The sequence below is a fragment of the Gymnoscopelus braueri genome, assembly GCF_963280865.1.
Source record: "Gymnoscopelus braueri genome assembly, chromosome: 2".
Lineage (NCBI taxonomy): Eukaryota > Metazoa > Chordata > Actinopteri > Myctophiformes > Myctophidae > Gymnoscopelus > Gymnoscopelus braueri.
The window spans coordinates 53,257,224-53,282,223 of record NC_137604.1 but is presented as its reverse complement, the minus strand read 5'-3'; the positions used below and the strand labels follow the sequence as shown (position 1 = coordinate 53,282,223).

The window sequence follows — 25,000 nt, the reverse complement described above, 5'->3', positions numbered from 1 at the left end:
TGTATTCACACGGTGTGTCCGTGTCAATTAGGACTTTTCTCTCCGTCTCCCTGCTGTCCTTCTGTCCTCTCCCATGTCTCCCTCCCTCCCTTTCTCTGTCGTTTTCTTTTCCTTATCTCTCTCACTCCATTGATTCTCTCACCCCTTCCTCCTTGTTTTCACCTCTCTCTGGCTCAACCCCGTCTAATGTTTCTCCTTCTGTCTGTCTGTCTGTATTTCTGTCTGTCTTCTCTGCTATGTTTTCGTCTCTCTAACCCCTCTCTGACTTGCCTTTCGTGGCGCTCTCTCTCTCTCTCTCTCGTGTCTCCTCTTTATTCTGTCACCTTCATAGCGTTCTCTTCGTCTTCTCCTCTTCCTCTCTCCTCTGAGGTGTCCTACTCTTTCTTTTTTTTTCTTCTTCCCGTCTCTCCCTGATCTGTCTTCTCTGTCATTTTCTTATTCTCACACAATGTCTGAATGTCTCTCTCTCTCTCTCTCTCTCTCTCTCTCTCTCCCTCTCTCTCTCTCTCTCTCTCTCTCTCTCTCTCCCTCCCATTACGTCATGGGTAACTTTCCCATTGATGTCCAGCTCATCTGTCGGCAGGTCTTTCTCTTCATTGTCACATGACGTCAGACTCATAGAACCCCCCAACACACACACACACACTCCATCCCTCATTCCTCACCCAGAATTCCACCCATCCCCTCCCATCCCTCCCTATAATCCACCCTGAAATCCCTCTCCAAAAGTGAACATCACCCTCGATACCTCGACCTGTCCCAAACTGGTACAGTCGCCCCTCTGGTACGTCGTTCCTGCCCTCCCCCTCCCCCCTTACCTCTATCTTCCTTAGCTTTCCTACGGTTCCCAGTTCCCCCTCTTCTTCTTCCTCATCCATCCATCTTGCATAAGAGCCCCGGTCCGCCCGGTCCGTCCGTGTGGGGGTGAGGGCGCCTCAGACACCTTTAACCCTTTAAGTGCCCAGGAGGCCGTCTGTCCGTCCGTCCGTCCATCTGTCCACCACAGGAGCAGCGCTGGCCTCTTCCCTCACCCCCCCCCCCCTCTCTCTCTCTTTTTCTCTCCCTGTCTCTCTCTGTCTCTCTCTCGTTCTCTCTCTCCCTGTCTGTCTTTCTGTCTCTCTCTGTCTCTCTACCAGTTTCACACATTCTGCACGTACACACACACACACACACACACACACACACACACACACACACACACATACGCATGCGTTCGTCACTCAGTTAACCTTTTCTGGAGGCGCAGGTATTTAACTTTTACTCTTCCTCTGCACGACCTTGGGACTGGCACGGTGATGTGTGTGTGTGTGTGTGTGGGGTGGAATGATTTCTTCTTCTTCCGAGGCACATAGAATTGTGTGTGTGTGTGTGTGTGTGTGTGTGTGTGTGTGTGTGTGTGTGTGTGTGTGTGTGTGTGTGTGTGTGTGTGTGTGTGTGTGTGTGTGTGTGTGTGTGTGTGTGTGTGTGTGTGTGCATGTGAGAGTGTGTCTACCTCTATAGGCCTGTACTGAAAAATGCATCTGAGATTGAATGAGAAAGGGAGCGAGAGAAAGAGAGAGAGAGAGGTTGTGCGTATACATCAGTGGTGGAAAAAGTACTAAATTTTTTTGACTTAAGTAAAAGTATCAATACTGCAAAGTACTCTGTTACAAGTAAAAGTCTGGAATTCAAAATGTACTTGAGTAAAAGTACAAAAGTATTGGTATCAAAATGTACTTAAAGTTCCAAAAGTAGAAAGTACTCATTATGCAGAATATTGTCAATCATCTTTAGTTTTCAAAATGTATAAATATCTTTAGAAAATAGCCGATCTATAAGCTCACAATGTCTCGCATCGCGACGCATTGTTAGCTTTCAAATGGCCGAAATGTATATGGCTGAAGTGGTAAATGTATGTTTTGTATTAATAATTAAAATCAAAGTAACTAGTAACTAAAGTTTTCAAATAATTTTAGTGGAATAAAAGTATAATATTTGCCTCTGATATGTAGTGGATTAGAAGTAAAAGTACTGAAAATTGGAAATAGTCCAGTAAAGTGAAAGTACCTCAAAATTGTACTTAAGCTTGAGTAAAATGTACTTAGTTACTTTACACCACTGGTATACATCCTCCTCTGCATGTGTGTGGTGCGTCTCGGTGGGTGCATGAACACAGAACACATAGCGTTATAGGTGGCTTCACTCAGAACTGCTCTATAGCGTCGTGCTCAATTGCCTTAAAGGGATAGTTCACCCCAAAAATTACTTATTGTCTATCAATTAGACACTCCATGAGGCATTGAATCCATGGAGATTGTTTTGTTTTTGTCGCATTCCTAAGCCAATAATTTTATTACCGCCGGAGAGATGCTAATGTATCCGGTAGGAGACACAAAGTAGACTCTTTGAGTCTCCTACCGGAAATACACCCGGTCATCAAATTATTGGCTTAGGAATGCGACAAAAACAAAACAATCTCCATGAATTCAATGCTTCATGGGGTGTGTAATTGATAGAAAATAAGTGATCTTTTGGGTGAACTATCCCTTTAACCACTTAACCACATTAGTGAAATGGACCCATTGAGTTACAACTGTTACTCCGACCACTTTTTCTAAATTAGCCAAAATACTTTTGGCTAATGTCCCCGTCCCCCTCCCCTCCCCAGAATACGGACACTGCATGGGGTTCAAGTGGTTAATTTCATTCAATCCGTGTTGATTGATGGAACGCTGTTGATGTGACCGGCCGCTCTGCTCTTTTCAGCCATATATGTTTTTCAAAAATCAGACAAAAGAGTGCATTCTGAGCGTGCTAATTATGTATACATGTATGTGCTGTATATATTATAAATACTAAGCTACGATATATACTGTATGTAATCTCACGTAATGGCCACCCCCCAAACTCTGCTGATGGAAGGTATAGTTGTGTGGAATGCAGCATTGGACCCATTTGATTGTACTGTACGAGTCGGTCTCCCATTTTGCGGTATGACGTACAGGTTTATTTCTCCTTCACGGGACAGAATTGTTTTTATAAGCAGCCCACAAGGGGCAGAGAGTGAAGGGAATATAAACATCCACCAAAGTATCAAGTGAATGAAAAACTGCTGATGGCAAACTTGTTACCTCATTATTGCCTTCTAAACTATTAGCCTCTCATCTTGCATTTACAAGCTCCAAAACAATGTTTGTCATTTGAATTAGACAATATATTTAAAAAACAGACTCCACTCCATGAACTCCATGAACTGTAGATGTAAAGTCATACCGTGTAACATGAATTTTGTTTGTCTTTTTTTTGGCGTCAGTTCTGGTAGCTCCGTTGTCATTACAGCGTTTTCCAAGGATATTTTAGTTAAAGATTATATCAAATGTTACTTTTATTTAATTGATAAGGTTACATAGTATGACTTTAATCAAATCAACACAAATTAATATGTTGACAATCTCACAATTCTTCAAATGAGCTTAAGTTACTTCTGACTGGAAATGGTAGCGTGGGTCACATAGCAGTGGGAATGGATGCACCCAGTACAATAATACAGAGGGTTACTGAAAAAGCTAATGGCCATCACAGTAGAGTATTACCTGCCTCTGAAACATATATTGGCTCCTTTACCTAAGTTTTCATGTTGTCTGAGAGTAAACTAATATTTAACAGTTCCCCAGAGAAAACTGACAGTTCCCTGACAGCAGTGGAATGTGAAATAGACAAGGATCTGCGGAAATTGTACATACAAGAGTATAAATGTGCCAGCACACAGCCTAATGAGCCTAAAGTGATACTTCTCTTTGGTAAAACGCGTCTCCCTAGACTAGATGTTAACAAGCATTCATCCTGACATATTGGCTAGCTTGAGCATCAACCGTCTCCACTTGGAATCAGGATTGTTATCCTGCCAGGGACAAATTAGCTGATTTACTTCCTTAAAAATAACGGCTAAATTACATAATTTTACCAGTTTTTAATGGTTTGTCGATGAATGTGACAACATACTGTAGATGGCAGGTCCCCAGAATGGAGTTACTGTTAACTATGTGTGTTGAAAGCGATGTTTAACTTTGGTAGAATCTTGGGTTGTAGGTATCTGGGTTGTAGGTATCCATAATATACTGAAAGTCCAAATATTGTCTTTATCAGTTGATGAATCTTTTTTTTTAGATATAGCATAAAGATCTGCTGGCCTAATGAAGCGTAGACCAGCAAGTTTGAAATCACTCCACTCCTGTGCCCTCTGCACCATGACTCCCATCACCCCCTGTCCTCCTCCTCCCCTCCTCCTCCTCCTCCTCCTCCCTGGTAGCCCCCCCCCCTCCCACCCTCTCCTCCTGGGTGGTGATGACCCTTTTCTTTCCCAGCTGAGACACATTATTCCCAACATGCACCTCCTCCTTCACCTGTCCCCTCCTACGCTCTCGTCATCTGCTCCAGGGCTGCCCTGATGCTTCATTCACAGACCTCGCAGACAGAACACCAATGGCTTTAAAGCCAGGGACATCACCGCATCAGGGGTGCAAGGAGGGTGGGGGGTGATGGGGATTCTGTTTTCCTTTTTTCAGCATGGTTACGATTCTTACGAATGGGTTTGGACTTTATAGCTTCAACAAATGCGCATTTGGCACCCTTTCATTCTCGACACGGAATGGTCACGGTTACGACGACTGAGAAGTGCATGCTCCGGTGATGCACATTGTGTTCACATTTTAGTTTTCAGCCTCTGCACGCTGATGGTTTAATACTGTTTATACTTGTATGCTGTAAAAAGTCTCCGTGAAAGATGTGCCTCCTGGCCATGTAAAACAGCTTTGATAAAAATCCTGCTAAGATGATTGTAGGTCTATAATGAGGGTGATTTTTGCTGTAGGCCTTGCCTAATTGATCATTATTGAGCGATAAGATAAGGATCGCTGTAAATGGATGCACCAATCGAGTCTTCTCTTCCAACCGTGAAGGTAACACTTCTTGGCAATGGCAGGAGACAGATTATCTATCTCTGGGGGAAGTGTTGTGCAGGCTCCGAAAATTGACAAGAGAGAGAGAGAGAGAGAGAGAGAGAGAGAGAGGGAGAGGGGGAGAGAGGGTGTGTGTGTGTGTGTGTTTGGGAAGGGGGGGGGCCATGTCTGCTTATTATAAGCGACTTTGGGCTTGTTTTTCTATTAAGTTGCTTGTAAATATTGGTTATTGGTGGTTGTGTTTTTTTGGGGGTTTGTTTCTAAAGTGTAGTTGCTTATTTGGGCTTGTTTACTATACTGTTGTTTAAACCCAGTGGTTCTCAAACATTTTCATGTCAAGGACCCCCGAATTAATGTATTTGTCCACCGACCCCCCATCTAAACATATTTTGTGCCAGGGACCCCCATACCAGATTTGTTAAAATGTTCAAATATTCCAAATATTTTGCATTTCTTCCAAGACTTTCTTTTGGAAATTGCCGATGTATATATGTTTAAAGTTCTCATGTGGCCTATGGTAGTCGCTTCTTTTGGGCTTTGTTTTCCTAGACCTGGTTGGCTTGTTTCTCTCGCAAAACCTGGCAACACTGGTGACTGTATGCATATCTGAAATTCTTAGCAGGTGCTCAATGCAAAAGGTGGAACGATGAAGTAGAAAAAGATTACTCAGCACTGAATGTGCTTGGGAGAGGAGAATTGCATCTGAGAGCAGTTAGTGATCTACTACCTGCCGTTGACTAAGTGCGTCTGGCGGGACGTCAGCACAAATCCAGTGCAGAGTACAGCTGACATAGAGACTAGTTGCGGAGGCTAATGCTTCATTTATACCCCGCCGTACAACGGTGGTGTAGAGGCTCAGTGAAAATAGCAGGTCTGCGAGCTCAAGAGATCGGCTGTGTTCGGTGCAGCGACACCGTCACGCAGCAAAGTAATTTATAAGTGTGTCTGGCAGGATGTCAGCACAATATACCTGGAGACTAGACTATAGACACTGTCGGATCTCTCGAAGTGTTCATTCTGCATGAATCAGTATGCACTTTTTTTTAAGGTAGTCATATTTTTTCTCTCTGTGGAAACCTATATATTTCTATCAAACAACTTAGCTTGTTAACTTAAAAAATATAGCTTTTTGGCAACATAGCATGGTAATTAGCAATAACAATATGATATTCTCAATCTTTCCAGGGAACCGTCTTGAAAAATACTAATCCACTAACCACTGGAAAGTCTTATTTGGTGTTCAGACACATAGAGGTTTTACATTTCTCTTTCAGGCATTTGGCTGACACTGTGCAACAGAAAGGGGGGGGGGGTGGAAATCACTGTTCACTGGTCAAAATCACTGCTCATCTTGCTGCCCTTCCCTCCTTTTCTCTGTCTGTCTCTCATATGGATGTTTTTTCCTCTTTCTACCAAACTTCTTCTGTCTTTCTCCTCTCTTGTCCTGTCTCCTGTCTTTCTCTTTGTCTCGCTCTCTATCAATGTTTGTGTCTGTCTATATGTCTGTCTGTCTGTCTTTCTGTCTGTCTCCTGTCCTGTCCTCTCCTTCTTCTCGTCTGCTGTCTCGTTTCCTCTCTGTGTGTGTTGCTGTCACTGACTCTCGCTGTATCCCACCTTCGGTGAAACTCAACAGGAGCACCAGCCGGTAAAGTTGTGCCTCTCTCCTCCTCTCTGTGACGCCCCCGTCCCCCCCATCTGCTACACCCGCCAGATCGGAATATATAGCTTCTCACTCTTTCTTTCTTTGTTCCTCTGCTCGTTCGCTCTCATGTCCTTTGGGTTCATCTTGTACGCCCGCATCTGTCACTTATGACACACTCACCTGCCCATGGGAACCGATACAATACAAAAAGATTCAGTATGACATATTAGCATGATCCCACAGGTTTACACGTAAAGCTGATAACAGTTATGCTTGATTAAATTTGCCCAATATGCATTACTAGCATTTGTGCACATGCTTTTCATACAATATTATGCATCTATTGTGTGGTTACATTGCAGTATGTGCGTGCGTGCATGTGTGCATGTGTGCGTGTGAGAATCAAGCTGGTGTTAATTCCTAACACCTATCGCCTTTACTGGGCTTTACTTTAATACTCTCAAACTGCTCTAAGATAGAGAAACCTCAGTCCACTCAGCATCAAAGGAGGAAGGCCTATTGATTATCGATTGACATGCACACACCTACACACACACAACCGCCCGAACCCTCCCTGTCTCCCGCAGATCACACACACACACACACACACACACACACACACACACACACACACACACACACACACACACACACACACACACACACACACACACACACACACACACACACAGACACAGACACAGACACAGACACACACACACACACACACACACACACACACACACACAGAGCTGCCAAGGCCCAAACAACTCAATCAATCTACTGCGAATTGAATTGTCTAGCGTCTTTCGCGACGGGAGCTGAGTTCATAGTTAAAGAACAGGTCTTGATGGACGACCTCCGCTCTTCTAAAGGCTTGGCAGGCATCCAGGGCCACGCTGCTGCTGCTGCCTTGTGTTTTAAAATGGCCTATCCACTTACATTAAAGATCAACATCCACCATTTACTCCGGTGGCACTCCGATTTTTCCTCAGTGATTTTGGTTTATAGGCATACAAATCAAGGAGCGAACATACCGTTATGGGCCTTATAGGAGAGGAAGGCAAGCATATAAAGTACGCTCACTCGGGGCGAGAGGCGTTTTGTCTTCAGGCCCCGAAAATGGTTCCTAGTTTACAGTCGCTCTCATGACCCGTTTCTGTTCTCTTGGTGCAACGTGTTCGTGTACTGTCGCGTGATGTCACATCCTCTGAGTGACATCATATTTCTCAACAGTTTTTACATGGCTTCAATTCCTTGTCCACATGTTTCCCCTCCAAGTTAAACCATGTTTAATTATTATTCTTTAAATAAAGACATCTCAGTGGATTCAAAGTAATGGAAGCTATGTGAAACCTATACAGTGTAGGAACGCCGTCCATGTAGTGTTTCTAAGCTTGAGGATTATATGGTCATAATCCGAGCCGTTTAACGCTTTAAAAGCCCCTCGCCCCATCTATCTATAAACACCATCTGAAGAACCGAACAGCACTTCACTGAAAAAGAAAGAAAGAGGTTTGGCTGGGCATTCTGTTGGGAGATGCCTGTCCATATGGAATGAGTATGATGTATGATGATGATGATGATGATGATGATGATGATGATAAGGCTGCTTCCTGATGTCCATGAAACCAACCGATCAGGCAACTGGTCACCTTCCTCGCACTGGTTTCATGTTTGACGCACACACACAAAAAAAGTCGCTTGTCTTTTTCTGCAAAAAGAAGAGACTCAAAAGAGTTTCAAGTGCTACCATGTTGTACAAGCACATTAGGTACTGTAAGCACATGGCAACCACAACGGTGGTGAGGCAGTAGCTTTAGATTGAGGAACTGCCCCATGCACACCCCTCCTCTACAAGACGGTGTTACCAAAAGGCTGTGGTAAGAGCCCTTTGAGACCGCCCCCGCCTCCCCCCACCTGATCACCTCGCCTCACCTCTCTAACCCTTCCCCTGACACCTGTTGTTTTTTGATCAACCTCCAGGGGGACCAAAGGGGGAGGCAAAGACATCAGCACAATCAAGTCATTGCGTGTGCTGAGGGTGCTACGACCTCTCAAGACCATTAAACGACTCCCCAAACTAAAGGTACAGTAATCATGTGTGTGGGGGGGGGGGGGTATGTATACAGTACATGAACAACCTCCTCCATGTCAGTTACATGTATGTACATATGTAACTGACTATGTAAGTTAAAACCATAGAAATGAAAAGCATACCACAGACATTTACATTCGAATCAATGATTTAATTCCATGTCAAACGCACAAGTAAAGAGGAAGCAGAATTGATTCAGGTCCCTGCAGGGTTTGATAAAAAAAAGAAAACAGAGGGGGGGGGGGGGGGGGGTTCTTAAAGGGATATTTCACTTTCAAGTAAAATAAACATTAAAAAATAAATAAAAATAATAAAATAAAATAAATGAAAAAGGTAATGGATAAATCACTGCCCCCTCACGTATTAGAATGTCCTAATGCGTGAGGGGGCCACAATTTTTCCATTACTTTTTTCATATTTTTTAATATATTTTTGTAATGTTTATTTTATTTGAAAGTGAAATATCCCTTTAATCACTTAAGCCCTATTCCTATGACAAATAGCAAAAATAGTCAATCTACAAGCTCTGTACTTTTTTATATCTATGGTTAAAACCTTAATGGCCAAACTTAAAAACTGTCTGGGGGCTCACAAAGGCCTGAGTAGACGATAAAATGACCAAAAGTTTTTTTGAAAGTGAAATATCCCTTTAAGTATGGTTTGGCCATGTGCTTAGCGTCTATCATAGGTGTGCCCTAGTAACCACTCTGCCATGCTCCATTCCCCAGGCCGTGTTTGACTGTGTGGTCAACTCTCTGAAGAACGTGTTGAACATTCTGATCGTCTACATGCTCTTCATGTTCATCTTCGCCGTGGTTGCCGTGCAGCTGTTCAAGGGTCGCTTCTTCTTCTGTACGGACGAATCCAAAGAGTTTGCACGCGACTGCAGGTTAGCCTAAGTTTCGGTAAAGAAAATCTGGTAAAGTGGCTTGCAGACTTTTGAAAATCTTCCAACCACTTTGCCTATGTAGCTGGTAAGCCAAAAACGTTCAGTTTGTTCCCTGCTTCACGGTGTAATGTGTCTCCTCCTCAGGGGCGAGTACTTGGTGTACGAACGAGATGAGGTTAAGGCTCAGAAGCGGGAGTGGAAGAAGTACGATTTTCACTACGACAACGTGGCTTGGGCTCTTCTCACCCTCTTCACTGTGTCTACCGGAGAGGGGTGGCCGCAGTGAGTAGGACGCACGCACACACACACACGCACGCACGCACGCACGCACGCACGCACGCACGCACGCACGCACACACACACACACACACACACACACACACACACACACACACACACACACACACACACACACACACACACACACACACACACACACACACACACACACACACACACACACACACACACACACACACAGGTATGGAGGAGGTAACACACTAGTATGTAACATATGCCCCTCTCCCAGCTGTACTCGGGCCAGATGAAAACCCTGGGAATCAATATTAATTAATAATTGGTGATAAATTGCCACTCGTTATCTAAGCTTCCAGGCATTTTAATTGGCTGTGAATTTCGTTGAACCAATTAAACCCTATACACTTATATACTTATATTTGATCTCGCCATTCAGGCTCTACTACATATTACTCCCTGACTGCTCAGCACATTAGAAGACAACCATTTAAGAGCAGGGAGATGCATATAATATATCATCAATGTCGGGTGGAAACCTCATATGTCCAAAACTGTTACTTTGTATGCCCAAAACATAATTTTCAGGGAACGGAAAAAATAACGTGTATCACCAGTGGATCCAATGTAGTTTTTATTTAGTCACAATCTCTTGTTTATACTTTTAATTGGTTCCATATTCATAAAAACCCACACATAAATTCTAAAATAGTGAAAAATATAAATCTACAGTCTACAAGCTCACATCGTGGCACATTGTGAGCTTGTAGATAGGCATTTTTTCCCCCAGTACTTTTTACACATCTGTTGTACGTCGAAGTATAGGACATTCATTTACGGGAAAAAAAACATAAGTTGAAATACAGTATGGAGATACAAAGGTTTCTGCCCAACAGCGACAGTATTTAATATGTATATTTAACAAACCCCACATGGGAAAACAAAACCTTTAGGGCTTAGAGAGAAAGCAGAGCCAAGTGGTGGTGCATGGTGCTGGAGTTGTGGTGGTGGGAGCAAACAAGTGCATACAGTACCAACCAGTGTTGATTTAGTCAACTGAAACTAGACAAAAACTAAAACATTTCATATGACTAAAATATGACTAAAACTAATTGGGACTTTATTCAAAAGACTATGACTAAAACTAAATGAAAAATTGCTGTCAAAATCAACACTGGGAGCAAACAAGTGCATACAGTACCAACCTTCTGTGACACTGACAGCCAGGGGAACGACAGTGAATGAGGTGAACTTAAATAGACCACCAAATTGGTCAGCTGCTTGACATCTCAGTGTTGCAGACACATCACATATACCTATATACATACATTTGTATATATATATATATATACATATACCTGTACATCGCCCACATAGTGCTGCGTGGTGCATGTAAACCTCTCGAGTGTATACTGACACTATACTGTAGGTTGAAAGTGGTTAATGTTCCAATGTATGTCCGACACTGTTTTATTATTATTTACAAACAGTTTTTTAACCACTTAAACCCCATATGGGTAACCGGAGTCCCTCAAAGCTCAATACTAGTGTCTTTTCTGTTTTCTGTTATTGTGGGGAAAGCTTTCGCTGAAAATAGCCGATCGACAAGCTCACAACGCGACGCAGCACGTCGTGTTGTGAGCTTGTCGATCGGCTATTTTCAGCTATTTTAAGTGGGCTATTTTAAGTGGTTAAATAGTGGATATAGCTACAAGCTCACAGATGTTCTTGTAGACAGGCTATTTTCACTACTTTAGTGTTGACTCTCATATAATGAAGTAGGTTATTCATTTATGAAAAAAAAAAAAAACATTAAAAAGTTGAAATGTGGAGATTACAAGGTTTTCTGGCCGACCATCAACGATTTGTAACGTCTTGACGTTCTTTGTCTCTTCTTCCTCCCCAGGGTGTTAAAGCACTCGGTGGACTCCACCTATGAGAATCAGGGCCCGAGCCCGGGGTACCGGATGGAGATGTCCATCTTTTACGTGGTGTACTTCGTTGTCTTCCCCTTCTTCTTCGTCAATATATTCGTGGCTCTCATCATCATCACCTTCCAGGAACAGGGCGACAAGATGATGGAGGACTACAGTTTAGAGAAGAACGAGGTGATTTGATTGAAGGGGATAAGACCGTAAAGGCAGACTGTAGGACTGTAAGGTAGAATGCATGCACTATCCGCGCATGCATATGCAGAAAATCCTCAGTTTTGTTTAGTTTTAGTTTAGACGGTGGTGTAAAAAGTACTCAAATGTTTTACTTAAGTACAATTTTGAGGTATTTTAACTTTACTGGAGTATTTCCAATTTTCAGTACTTTTACTCCACTATACCTCAGAGGCAAATATTGTACTTTTACTCCACAACAATTATTTGAAAACGTTAGTTACTAGTTACTTTGTAGATTTTGATTATTATTACAAAATACATTACCCACTTCAGCCCTATATACATTTCGACCATTTCAAAATAGCTACAAGCTCACAATGCGTGACGATGCGACGCATTGTGAGCTTGTAGATCTGTAGATTTTAAAAAGATTTTATACATTTGAAAACTTTTGAAATAGGACCTTCTGCATAATGAGTACATCCTACTTTTGGTTTGGTTTTTAAGTATACATTTTGATACCAATACTTTTGTACTTTTCTTTTACTCAAGTACATTTTGAATTCCGGACTTTTACTTGTAACAGAGTATTTCTAAATTGCAGTATTGATACTTTTACGTCTTAAGTAAAAAAAAAATGTGTTTCCACCACTGGCGTGTGTTCACCTCATTGACAGTTCTTGTTCTCTCTCTCTCTCTCTCTCTCTCTCTCTCTCTCTCTCTCTCTCTCTCTCTCTCTCTCTCTCTCTCCCTGCAGAGAGCGTGTATAGATTTTGCCATCAACGCCAGGCCCATAACGCGTCACATGCCCAAGAACAAGCTGGGCTTCCAGTACCGCATGTGGCAGTTTGTGGTGTCGCCGCCCTTTGAATACAGCATCATGGCTCTGATCGCGCTCAACACTGTTGTCCTTATGATGAAGGTATACCTGCTCTCTGTGGACATGCCGCATTGCTTACTCCAAACTAAAGTAGCATACTCCTCCACTGTTCTTATGCTGATTTGTATACAGTAGACTGTTTTTATTATTAGCCCATTCATTCCGGGAAACGCAGCTCTGTCACTTTAGATTTCTTTGGCTATTCAAAAATAGCAGATATACAAGCTCATAGCGCAGCACCGAGTGCAGCGTTATGAGCTTGTAGATCTGCTATTTTTGAAAAATCTTAAGCTCTATTTTATACTTTCAAAAAGGCATGTGTCAGCGTGTGTAGACCTGCTACTTTTGAAACATTTAAAAAAATGTGTGAACATTTTTTAAACGTTTTGAATATTTCTGAAATGTTTTGAGAATTCTTGAAAACTTTCGCCGATTGACATGCCCCAAAATAGGGACGACCAGGTTGAAAGTGCTTCTAAATATATTTTGTATAATACAATAAGGCTCCCAGATGCCAACTTGTGATAGGAAATCTTACTACAGCCCTCATATTAACAGCTTATGATAAAAGTACAAGTCATCCGAGTGACCGTGTACCAAACAACCAAACCCTGCACTGTAGATGTTCCAATCCAAACACTACTGTTTATTTTTGCCTTTTTGTGTGTGTGTGTGTGTGTGTGTGTGTGTGTGTGTGTGTGTGTGTGTGTGTGTGTGTGTGTGTGTGTGTGTGTGTGTGTGTGTGTGTGTGTGTGTGTGTCTGTGCGTGCGTGCGTGCGTGCGTGCGTGTGTGCGTCTGCTTAGTTTGACGGTGCTTCAATAACATACGATGACGTCCTCAAGAACCTCAACATTGTCTTCACCACTTTCTTCTTCTTGGAATCGATCCTCAAGCTCATTGCCTTTGGCCCTCTGGTAACACACACACACACACACACACACACACACACACACACACACACACACACACACACACACACACACACACACACACACACACACACACACACACACACACACACCTAGGACCCCAATGGAAACAAGACCACAAGGACTTTTTTGGTTCTATCCTTTAATTTAGACAAAGTGTTTGACTGTAGCCTACTCATGCTGTTTTTACATTTCTGTCTAATAAAATATTCAATCAATCAAAACACACACACACACACACACACACACACACACACACACACACACACACACACACACACACACACACACACACACACACCCACCCCCCCCCGCTACTCCACATTGGAACTCCTTATCTAGGTTGACCCAGTCCATGTTCCTTACTGTTTGGTCTTATTATTCATTTATAAAGCAGGTTATTTCTGTAGACAGATCTAGAGCATGTTCTTCTCCTTGAAGAGCACCCAGAGCAGATCTCACAGCAGTCACGCTATTAGCTACCACCCCACTCTGCTCCCAGCCTGTCTCCACGGTAACAACAACACCATTGGCCAGGATGCATTCTCTGCGCTACACTGGAGACACTGGTGACGCGCACCGAAAACGGCTGATCCACAAGCTCAGAATGCGTTGAGAGCTTGTAGATCAATTATTTTCGACTTTAGCTTTAGGGTTAAAATAGTTTTTTTTTTTTCATAAAATGTAATTCATAAAATTGTCGTCACGCCATCAGCGCGTTGTCCTTGCACGTATAGTGATGTGTGTGTGTGTGTGTGCCTGCGTGCGTGCGTGCATTCCTTAGTTTTCAGAAGGGTGTGATTCGTTACCTTTCTTTATCTCTGTGTTCTCACTGGGCTAACGCACATCTCTCTCTCTCTCTCTCTCTCTCTCTCTCTCTCTCTCTCTCTCTCTCTCTCTCTCTCTCTCTCTCTCTTTTGTCCCTGATAGAATTATTTCAAAGACGCTTGGAACATATTTGATTTTGTCTCCGTTCTAGGAGCCGTCACTGACATATTAGTGACAGAATTAGGGGTAAGTGCATTGGAGTGTTAAATATCTGATTTGTATATGAAACCAGTTTTGTGTTTGTGTAGGTAATTGAGGAATCAGCCCAAATAAAATGAATAGCCATCAAAAGCACAGGTCTCACATTTAAAGTTGTAAATTAAATTTCCTTATTGCTGACTTACTTTTAATAATACATTTGTGTCACGTCTTCTGGCACAATTCATTTACCCATAATTCACCTTGTCAGTACTTTGTTGTACCACTTAAACCCATAGGGTATACTTCGTTGACCAGGGGGGGGTCCCCTAGCGCTCTATACTAAGCCCCCTGCTTATCCCTCTCCAAACCAAATCTCTTCGCCGAAAATAACCGATCTACCAGCTCACAAGGCATCACGTGGCGTGTGGAATAAACTTAATGTAAAATAGCTCATTCTAAAAATTTCTTTGGGCTGATTCTTCATTTGCAACGCAGTTTCCAGTGAAACCAGCGAACATCTTACTTTATAGATACACATGGAGAACCACTGTTAAATCCACAGTCAAACAGTACCGTACACATTCCTACTCCTAAAAAAAAAATCTAAACAAATATTTTTGTCAGCTTGTCAAGATTATGGCTTCTACGTGTTTTTTTGTCTTTATATGTCCCTTAATTATTAATGACTTAATGAAAAGGTACAAAAGCCACTCGGCTACTCTGATCTACGTGTTCCCCATGTGTATCTATATACTCTTTGTTATTGTGTGATATATATAGTCTGTGGAAAACGTAATTTCAAAATGTTACATATTCATATAGTACCTTGAAGTTCATTGATTTATATTTAGCAAATAGGTGGTTTCCCTCCTCGTACGTTTTATCATTCTTTTCAAACCCGGGTACGAGCCATTTTTAGAATGAAGCTCCACACAGGTCATAGGTCATAGTGTGTTGTTGTGTTTCAGTATCTGTGTGTGACTGTCACTGTTTCTGTGTATCTGTGTGCATATCGTTGCTGTCGGCCAGAAACCTCATATTTATTTATTTAGTAAATGAATGCCCTACATCATCATACTAAAGTGTCGCACAAGCTTGCAGATTGGCCATTTTCACTACTTTTTTACATTTGTAAAATAATAGTAATAAAGAAGTAATATACAAGGTTTCCACCGACAGCAGTGATATATAATGTTTTTCAAAATTATGTGTTAATTTAGTGTCCATTTTGGTTGCATTTGTTAGGACATTTGTGAGTTATAAATGGATAAATGAACACTGGGAGGATGTTACTGTGGTGTGATGGTATGGTACTGTGGTAGACACTGTTATATAGTATTTACATGCCTAAAACACATAACGTCACATTTTAGGATCTCTGGTAATGAACTAATAATAACACTGCTTTGACGTTTGTACTGTTATCAAGGCAATGTGGAGGTAACTGAGACTGGGCTAGATGGTGTGTAACTACATCGGTGCCCCTTTTTTATTAAGTCTTATTAAAGCGGCACTATGTAACTTTTTTTTAATGAATAAAATGTAATTGTGTCCAATCTTTATGGTAGAGGTATGTTAATACAATATAACTTACACAATTGGGGTGGTTGTATTTTGTCTCCCTGCTCTTCTATTGAGACATTTAGACTGTGTCAAAGGTCATGTCTCACCTAGACACAGGATCTGACACATTCAATTTATCCCCTGAGCAAGCAGGTAGGCTCTATTAGCTCAATGGTAAAAATAAAATAAAAAATCAGCACTTGCTCAGGAAACCAGGTTCAATTCCGGGGTAGAAGAGGAAAGTTACATAGTGCAGCTTTAAAGTGGGAATGTTTTTTTTTTAGATCACTCACTATCTGACTGTGTTAACGGTCAAACCCTCAGTGTTCAGTTAATCTATAAGTTAACAACACTGAAGGTTTTTGATCTGTGTTGTTGATCCTTTCTAACCATACCCATAATGACTCCGTCTTCTTCTATCTCTTTACATGCTTTCTTTAAACCTCTCTACTTTGTTGGTGCCCTACGTCCCCTCCCCCTCCCCCTCTTCCTGTGATATAAAAAAAAAATCCATCCAATCAAAATGCACTATGAACTCCTCCATCTTGTTCTCCATCCATGATGTGTGATGGTGCTGCTATGATGATGATGATGATGTGCGTTTCGTCCCCATGCCCCTGCCCCCCCCAACAACAACAACAACAACTACAACAACAACAACAACAAAACCACCCGACCACCCACCTCCCAAATGTCTTTCACCCACACCACACTGTACATCCCCAAACAAAAATAATTATAATAATAACAATTACACCTTCCCCCATTCATTCTTCTACATCATCTACGCATAATGTAGGATATGGTTGGTTTGTAATTTATCTCTCGACGCTTTCTGCTGCATCCTCATTGGTCAATGCATTGTCCCCTCCTCCTCCTCCTCATCCCCCTGTGGCCAATCGTAACCTTGGACACTCCCCCCCTGACCTCTGTGCATGTGCTTCCTGTATGATGGACTTTGAACTTGTTCTGGGTACACCACCATACAAAAAAAGGGTTATATGTGGGCTGTATCATTATTAGACGTGTACATATATCATATAACATCATACATATATACTGACCGGTACACTTGTTTAGCCCTACACTCATCAAGCACATACAAAAATCAACACTTTCTCATACAGACACACAAAGACACGCATACATTTGAAACATAAATCAGTGTGAATGTTGAAGTCAGGGTTTTCTTGTGCTTCACCAGTCCTGCCCCGACTGGTCTGCATGTAAGCTGTAAGTCTCCTTGAGAATTATGCTGCCATGCCATGCCATGCCAAGCCATGCCATGCTAACTGCCTGCACTGAGGCTGCTTGCTAGAGTCCCCCCACCCCCCCCCCCCTCTTTTCCTGCCTTACTCCCTCCCTCCTACCCTCCTCTGCCTTGCCTGTCAACCCTCACCAGGGAGTGTGGCCACTGGTTGTGGACACCGGCACTCAAACCTTTCTAATTTAAGTTTTGGTTAAATTTTTTACATTCTCTCAGTTACAGACCCATAAGGGCCCAGTTGGTTCCTAACTATTAAATAGTTAAAAGCTAATAGATACATTTGCAGGCGCCAAGCTCTTGTAACAGTTTTCATGGCTAGGAGTGAAGTGGTGTCACATGCCGAAAATAGCTGAATTTACGAGCTCACAACGCGCCGTGATGCGACGTGTTGTGAGCTTGTAGTTAGGTTACTTTTGGTGAGCGACATCATATGACAAAAGTATAAATGAATAGCTGTGATTGAAGCAACTTTCTTTTCTTTTCTTTTTTACTTTGAGTGCTCAGGGACTATTTGACAGAGGAAAAGTGAAGACAGAAATTAGGACTGTATCCTATACTGAGAAGCAATATACTGCCTCTCAGTGTATTGTTTCCTCACATTTGCAATAGATATATTACTATACAACACAGCCTGACATTCACTGAAGACAGTGTCAAATATACCGTGTGCCACATGACAACCCTAAGCCACTCCCTGGTGTGTGTGTGTGTGTGTGTGTGTGTGTGTGTGTGTGTGTGTGTGTGTGTGTGTGTGTGTGTGTGTGTGTGTGAGGTTGACAGGCACAGTGCCCCGTGCTCCATCTTCTGTGGTCTGCTTGTCCCTCAACGATCAGTGCATTTGGTTCTCTTAAAAAAAAATCTGTTTTACCAGATTGGATGATGACAATTAGATTCTTTGAGTTATGATTTTACTTTTCGTTATTCTTTCGCTCTGACTCTCCTCTCTTTTTGTCTTTGCGTTTGTACTGTTTCTCTGACTTTTTCTCATTTCCCTTTGTGTCTATAAGATAGTTTTGATATGATTTGTTTGGTCCGACTTGGACCTGTGCTCTCTCTTTCTCTCACTTCCTGTCTTTTTCTCTCTCTTTCTTTCTGCTGCTCTCTTTCTCTCTTCTTTCCCTCCCTCCCTCCCTCTTTCTCTCTCTCTCTCTCATGCTGTTGTGTTTGTTTTTTTTGGTTTGTGTTTTGTAAGAAGGGAGGTTATTGACGGGTCCTGCATGCATGTGGTGAAACTGACTGAGTGTTCTTCGCTGTGCACAATGCAGAACAACTTCATCAACCTGAGTTTCCTGAGGCTATTCCGAGCCGCTCGTCTCGTCAAGCTGCTGAGACAAGGCGAGACCATCCGCATCCTCCTCTGGACCTTCGTTCAGTCCTTCAAGGTACTGGACCTATTATGGGAAAACATTAATAACCAAACAAGGGTGAAGTGAACAAGGTAAGAAGATTCTTGCATAAAAAACAGCATTACTAGCATCATATAGCCCTGGCCTACTGGCCTGGGCCCCAGAAGCGCAGAGTCCTGCATGGGTCCAATTTTGACAACCCGCACCCGCCCCGCCCGTCAATAATCAGATCCGTAGACCGACCGTCACCCATGGTTATATCAAAATACAAACCAGACCCGCCCCGCCCATCAAATAATGGACCCGTTGTCCACCCCGTTACCCGTGATTACATGCCGTAAATAGCCTACAGTCACTCAATTTAACAGTGCTTTATTTTTTACTTGCATTTTTTAACACAAGATAGCAGCCTTGAACAATAGCGGTACATTCGTCACTTATGTCACTTAACACAGCACACAGGTGAACGTGTATACACGCAGTACGCACTTGTAGTTTACATTGTCAGATGATTTTAATTTGAAGGTTTGTGTCAAGTCAACTGTCCGTTCTTCAATTGACTGCAGATTTCTGAATGAAACTGACCACTGAATGTACCGCTATTGTTTAGCAGTGTTGATTTTCACAATAAAATGTTACCCACCCACGTTAAGTTCAGTACTGCCCGTCCCTGTCCCTGTGAACTTCTAGTATATTTTTCACCCGTTTTCACCCGTCAAACGCGGGTGCTCGTCGGATATCCGTGGGTACCCGGCCCGTTGCAGGACTTCGGGGGAAAGCCCCCTGACCACCAATCTCAAACAGCTCTTTTACCCACTGCTGCAGCAGGACCTTCTAGTCAAGTTAGAATTAGCACTTTGGTGAGTGAGATTTGCTGACAATGCATTTAGACAGAGTGCAACAAGGCTGAATATGAGAAAAAATAAATACACATTTTGACAGTCTATAAATCTTGCTACCACAGACCTTCACCACTTTCATCCTGGTGTATTGATCCACAAGCTCAAAGCTCGGTTATTTTGAGCTTGTAGATCTTGCTACCTTTGCTATTTTCATGAATTTGAATCCTGAAAAGTAACAGTTTTTGTGACTTATGAGGTTTCCACCCGACAGAGACGATATTCTTGGAACAACAAGGACATTTTCCATCCTGGGAGCAGCACTGGTGTACTAGCAGGCCTTATAAGGCACAAGGAGCTCTTTAAGATACAGCGGCGCTATGGTGTCACAAATGATGACATCATCATTAATCCAGAGTTTATTATAGACCAGTGAGAATGTACTAAACTGACCTCTCTAGCCTGGTTTCATGTTCACTTACTCATAGGAAACGCACCCACACTTACAGTACATTAAGTATATACTGTTCACACACTTGACTAATATATGTCTCTCTCCTGGCTGGTGCTATAGGCTCTTCCATATGTCTGTCTGCTCATTGCGATGCTGTTTTTCATCTACGCCATCATTGGCATGCAGGTGAGTGAGTAACTCTGAAAGGGTAAAAATGCACTAGTATGTTCTCTGACGAAAAGGTCGATATGAACCTTTGCTAAAACATCCGGGATAACGATCCACACGACTCAGACTCTTCTCCCTTCTGGCTCCCAAACTATGGAATGAACTCCCCATTGCAATTGGAACTGTGGACTCACTCCCAATCTTCCGCCGTAATCTGAGGACTCGCCTCTTCAGACTCCACCTTAGCTCGTAGCACTTGCCCTAGCCTTGGCGACCTTGCAGGCTTATGCAAAGGCTAAATGTAACTTAGATAGCATGTTATGTAGACAGATGCCAGGTCATTGTTGTCCTGGCATCCTATAGTTTGTATAGTTTCAATGTGCAGATATTTTTGGGGGGATATTCTACGGTTAGACTGATGATAGGTTCTTGATTTACTTATGTATTAGTTTATTAGCAGATTACTATTTATATGCATTTGATGTATTACCTTGTGTTGCCCTTGCTTACTGTAAGTCGCTCTAGATTAAGAGCGTCTGCTAAATGCCTAAATTGTAAATTGTAAATATGTAACTGGTTTTGTGTGTGTGGAAGTAGAACATGCGCAGGATCAAATTTGGAATGGTGCATGTCAAATGGGTGCTGAGGACGATGATGATGATGATGATGGTGTGTGTGTGTGTGTGTGTGTGTGTGTGTGTGTGTGTGTGTGTGTGTGTGTGTGTGTGTGTGTGTGTGTGTGTGTGTGTGTGTGTGTGTGTGTGTGTGTGTGTGTAGTTGTTTGGGAACCTGGCACTAGATCCGGACACCTCTATCAATTCGCACAATAACTTCCAAACCTTCATTATGGCACTCATGCTGCTGTTCAGGTGGGTCCTCCACATGTGTTCCCCGCTGTCTCTGTCATTCTCTGTCTCACGCACACACACGCAATCCAAGGAGTGCCTATCTTGTCTCTGTTTCTGTCTTTCTCTCAATCCCTTTCTCTCTCTCTCTGTCTCTCTGTCTCTCTCTCTCTCTCTCTGTCTGTCTCTCTCTCTCTGTCTCCCTGTCTCTCTGTCCCTCTGTCTCTCTCAGCCCCCCCTCATCTCTCTCTCTCTCTCTCTCGCTCTCTCTCTCTCTCTGTCTCTCTCTCTCTCTCTGTCTCTCTCAGCCCCCCCCTCATCTCTCTCTCTCTCTCTCTCTGTCTCTCTCTCTCTCTCTCTCTCTCTGTCTCTCTCTCTCCCTCACCCCGCCCATCCCCCCACCATCTGCTTGTCTGTGTCCCTCTTGCTCTCTTCCTATCTTGTCAATTTTGCTCTAGGCAATAGTGATTAATGTGTTTACATTGATGTTTTGCATACTGTATGTGTGTGTGCGTGTGCGTGTGCGCGTGCGTGCGCGTGTGCGCGTGCTTGCGTGCGCGTGTGTGTGTGTGTGTGCGTGTGTGTGTGTGTGTGTGTGTGTGTGTGTGTGTGTGTGTGTGTGTGTGTGTGTGTGTGTGTGTGTTCATCAGGAGTGCTACGGGTGAGGCATGGCAGGACATCATGCTGTCGTGTCTGGGAGGTAAGGAGTGTGACCCTGAAACAGGAAACACGGAGCCAGAGTGTGGCAGCGTCTTCGCCTACACCTACTTCGTCTCCTTCATCTTCTTCTGCTCTTTCCTGGTGAGGCCATCACACAATGTCCCTTTCACACAGCAGCAAATCAAAGTATACCAACAACGCTTGTATCACATTCAAATCATACATGTTGAATGTATTAAAGACGTGTTAAAGATGAGCTTTGTGCCTTGAACCTTCAAGGTGCTGTGCTCTCTAATTCCGTAGTTTTCAATCTTTTTCGTGCCAAGGACTCCCCCCAAATTGATATATATTTGATCACGGACACCCCTCCACCTAACCTGATTCTGCCAGATGGAAGAAGCTTGCGTCACATTTGTTTCAAAGGCTCAACACCGCACCCATCTGGCGGAGTCAGGTTACCCTCCACCCCCCCCCATCTGAAAATGTTTTGTGCTAGGGACCCCGAGAAGAGAAGATTTGTGTAAAAAAAAAAACCGAATTTCCCCCATGCAGCTAGACCTGATAGAGGCTTTAGGAATTGGAAGGACAATGGGCTGGTATATATTGGTCATCTAGGACAAATATTAAAATCATTTCAACAACTCACACAAGAATTTAATTTATCTGCCCATGACCACCATAAATATCTGCAAATCAGGCATTATCTTCAGAAGAACATGGAATGGGAAAATATACTAAGGGAGCCATACAATATTGAACAGTTGTTTATAACATGCGAAGAAGAACAGTTGAAAAAATGTATAATTTCACGATGTGTGTGCGTGTGCGTGTGCGTGTGCGTGTGCGTGTGCGTGCGCGTGCGTGTGCGTGCGTGTGCGTGTGTGTGTGTGTGTGTGTGTGTGTGTGTGTGTGTGTGTGTGTGTGTGTGTGTGTGTGTGAGCCAGATGCTGAATCTGTTTGTTGCCGTCATCATGGACAACTTTGAATATCTGACGAGAGACTCGTCCATCCTCGGGCCTCATCACCTGGACGAGTATGTAAGAATATGGGCCGAGTATGACCCAGCCGCTTGGTGAGTGTCACACACTCATACACACTGTAACAGGCACGCACACACACACACACACACACACACACACACACACACACACACACACACACACACACACACACACACACACACGCTCAAATGCACGCATGCACACACACACACACACACAAACCAAGGTACATATAATATATAGCTTATATAAAGATACCGGTACATATAAACATAAAGATAAACTGTGTATCTTACAATGTTTATGTGTTATGTGGATGTAACACATACACACACACACACACACACACACACACACACACACACACACACACACACACACACACACACACACACACAACTGCAGACCCTGCCATGCGAGTTAAATGATACCAATGCATAGCACACATACTGTAGTACACAACAGAATACCTTGTAAACAAACATTAGCGTGCCATACTTGTCTCATGTGCACTGGAACATTTCTGTCTGACAACGTGACAAGTGAATGTATAAACCTTTAAATGTCTCTCTCCTCTCTGGGGAACGACAGCTTTGTTCCCCTGTGATTGATTTGATGATCCTGGAAGTGTTTTTATGATACAGAATCCATGATGTGGGATCGGATGGAGAGAATTCAATGTGTGGGTGTGGGTGGGTGGGTGTGGGGGGTAGTCACACTGAACTCCTTGAGTACGGACGGAGTTAACCTTAACTCCTCCTGTGTCTCCTTAACTCCTCCTGTGCCTCCTTCCTTTCTTCTTGTCTGCCTTGCTCTATAGCTCTCTCTATATCTGAGTCATTTTACACAAAGTGTGTGGTGGAACGGTTTTTGGTGTGAATTGAATGCCCCTCTTCATCCTCCTCTTCCTCATCCTCCTCCTTTGCTCCCTCCGTGTGTGTGTGTGTGTGTGTGTGTGTGTGTGTGTGTGTGTGTGTGTGTGTGTGTGTGTGTGTGTGTGTGTGTGTGTGTGTGTGTGTGTGTGTGTGTGTGTGTGTGTGTGTGTGTGTGTGTGTGTGTGTCCATCTTGCACACCAGTGGTTCTGAAACTTTTTCATGCGTCAACAAAGGACCCTCCAAATTAATCTGTATTTGGCCGTGGACCCCCTTCTGAAAATGATTTTGTGCCAGGGACCCCCAAACAAAATCTATGTTCCAAAATATATTCACAAAGCGTTGCATCGTGACACGTTGTGACCATGTAGATCGGCTGCTATCAAATAGCCAATGTGTATTTAGGGTTAAAGTGGTCAAACTGATTTTGATGCTATATTAACTTACTTTCCTTAGGACCTCCTGGAACCCCCCCAAGGGGCCTTGAGGGTCCCCGGACCCCACTTTGAGAACCACTGTTGTACACACTGTGTAAAAGTACTCTCTTCTTCTCTCATCTTCTTCTTCTTCTTCTAGTTCCTCTTCTTCCTTCTCTTCTTCTTCTTCTTCTGCTCTGTGTTCTCTGTGATCCTCTCATCTAACCTCCCCCCTTGTATTTTATCTTGCAGCGGTCGCATACATTATAAGGATATGTACAGTTTATTACGAGTTATCTCCCCTCCTCTGGGCCTTGGCAAGAAATGCCCACATAGGGTGGCATGCAAGGTTTGGACCCTAAACCCTATAAAGCACAACCTTAAACGCAACTTGCTCGTCTATAAGAAACTTGGAATGAATGTTCGCTCTTCTCTCTCTCTCTTTTTGAAAACAAACTTCTTTGACCTTTTCTCAAGCTTTTGATTTTTGGTTTTTCTTTCACGTTTGCATTTGTTTCGTTTGGGTTTTTGGGGTTGTTTTTTTTCTCCACCGTCATTCCACCATCGAGTCACTTTTTCGTTTGGTTTCCTCTGGTGTTATGCATTCTGATATGAGAACGAGAATGTTTGGGACAATGCATAAATACGCACGCAGATAGATAAACACGCACGCACACACACACACACACACACACACGCACAAACACTGGCACAGGCACGCGCGCACACACACACACACACACACACACACACACACACACACACACACACACACACACACACACACACACACACACACACACACACACACACACACACAGCAAAATGAAGAAAGAATTTAGACTCCAATCGACAATTGT

General features: G+C 43.0%; 1 protein-coding gene across 1 annotated transcript in view; it reads left to right on the top strand.

Annotated features, from left to right (window-relative positions):
* The window catches only part of cacna1ab (calcium channel, voltage-dependent, P/Q type, alpha 1A subunit, b), a gene marked incomplete at its 3' end in the record, with an annotated part of 276,793 nt that overhangs the window by 216,663 nt on the left and 35,130 nt on the right, over positions 1-25,000 (top strand). The window contains exons 29-41 of the mRNA XM_080443643.1: positions 8,566-8,668; positions 9,406-9,566; positions 9,711-9,848; positions 11,728-11,929; positions 12,687-12,851; positions 13,614-13,724; positions 14,670-14,753; positions 18,804-18,920; positions 20,298-20,363; positions 21,123-21,214; positions 21,841-21,991; positions 22,795-22,922; positions 24,393-24,489. Of these exons, the coding sequence (XP_080299769.1) occupies positions 8,566-8,668; positions 9,406-9,566; positions 9,711-9,848; positions 11,728-11,929; positions 12,687-12,851; positions 13,614-13,724; positions 14,670-14,753; positions 18,804-18,920; positions 20,298-20,363; positions 21,123-21,214; positions 21,841-21,991; positions 22,795-22,922; positions 24,393-24,489 (1,615 nt within the window). The remainder of the gene's footprint in view (positions 1-8,565; positions 8,669-9,405; positions 9,567-9,710; positions 9,849-11,727; positions 11,930-12,686; positions 12,852-13,613; positions 13,725-14,669; positions 14,754-18,803; positions 18,921-20,297; positions 20,364-21,122; positions 21,215-21,840; positions 21,992-22,794; positions 22,923-24,392; positions 24,490-25,000) is intronic.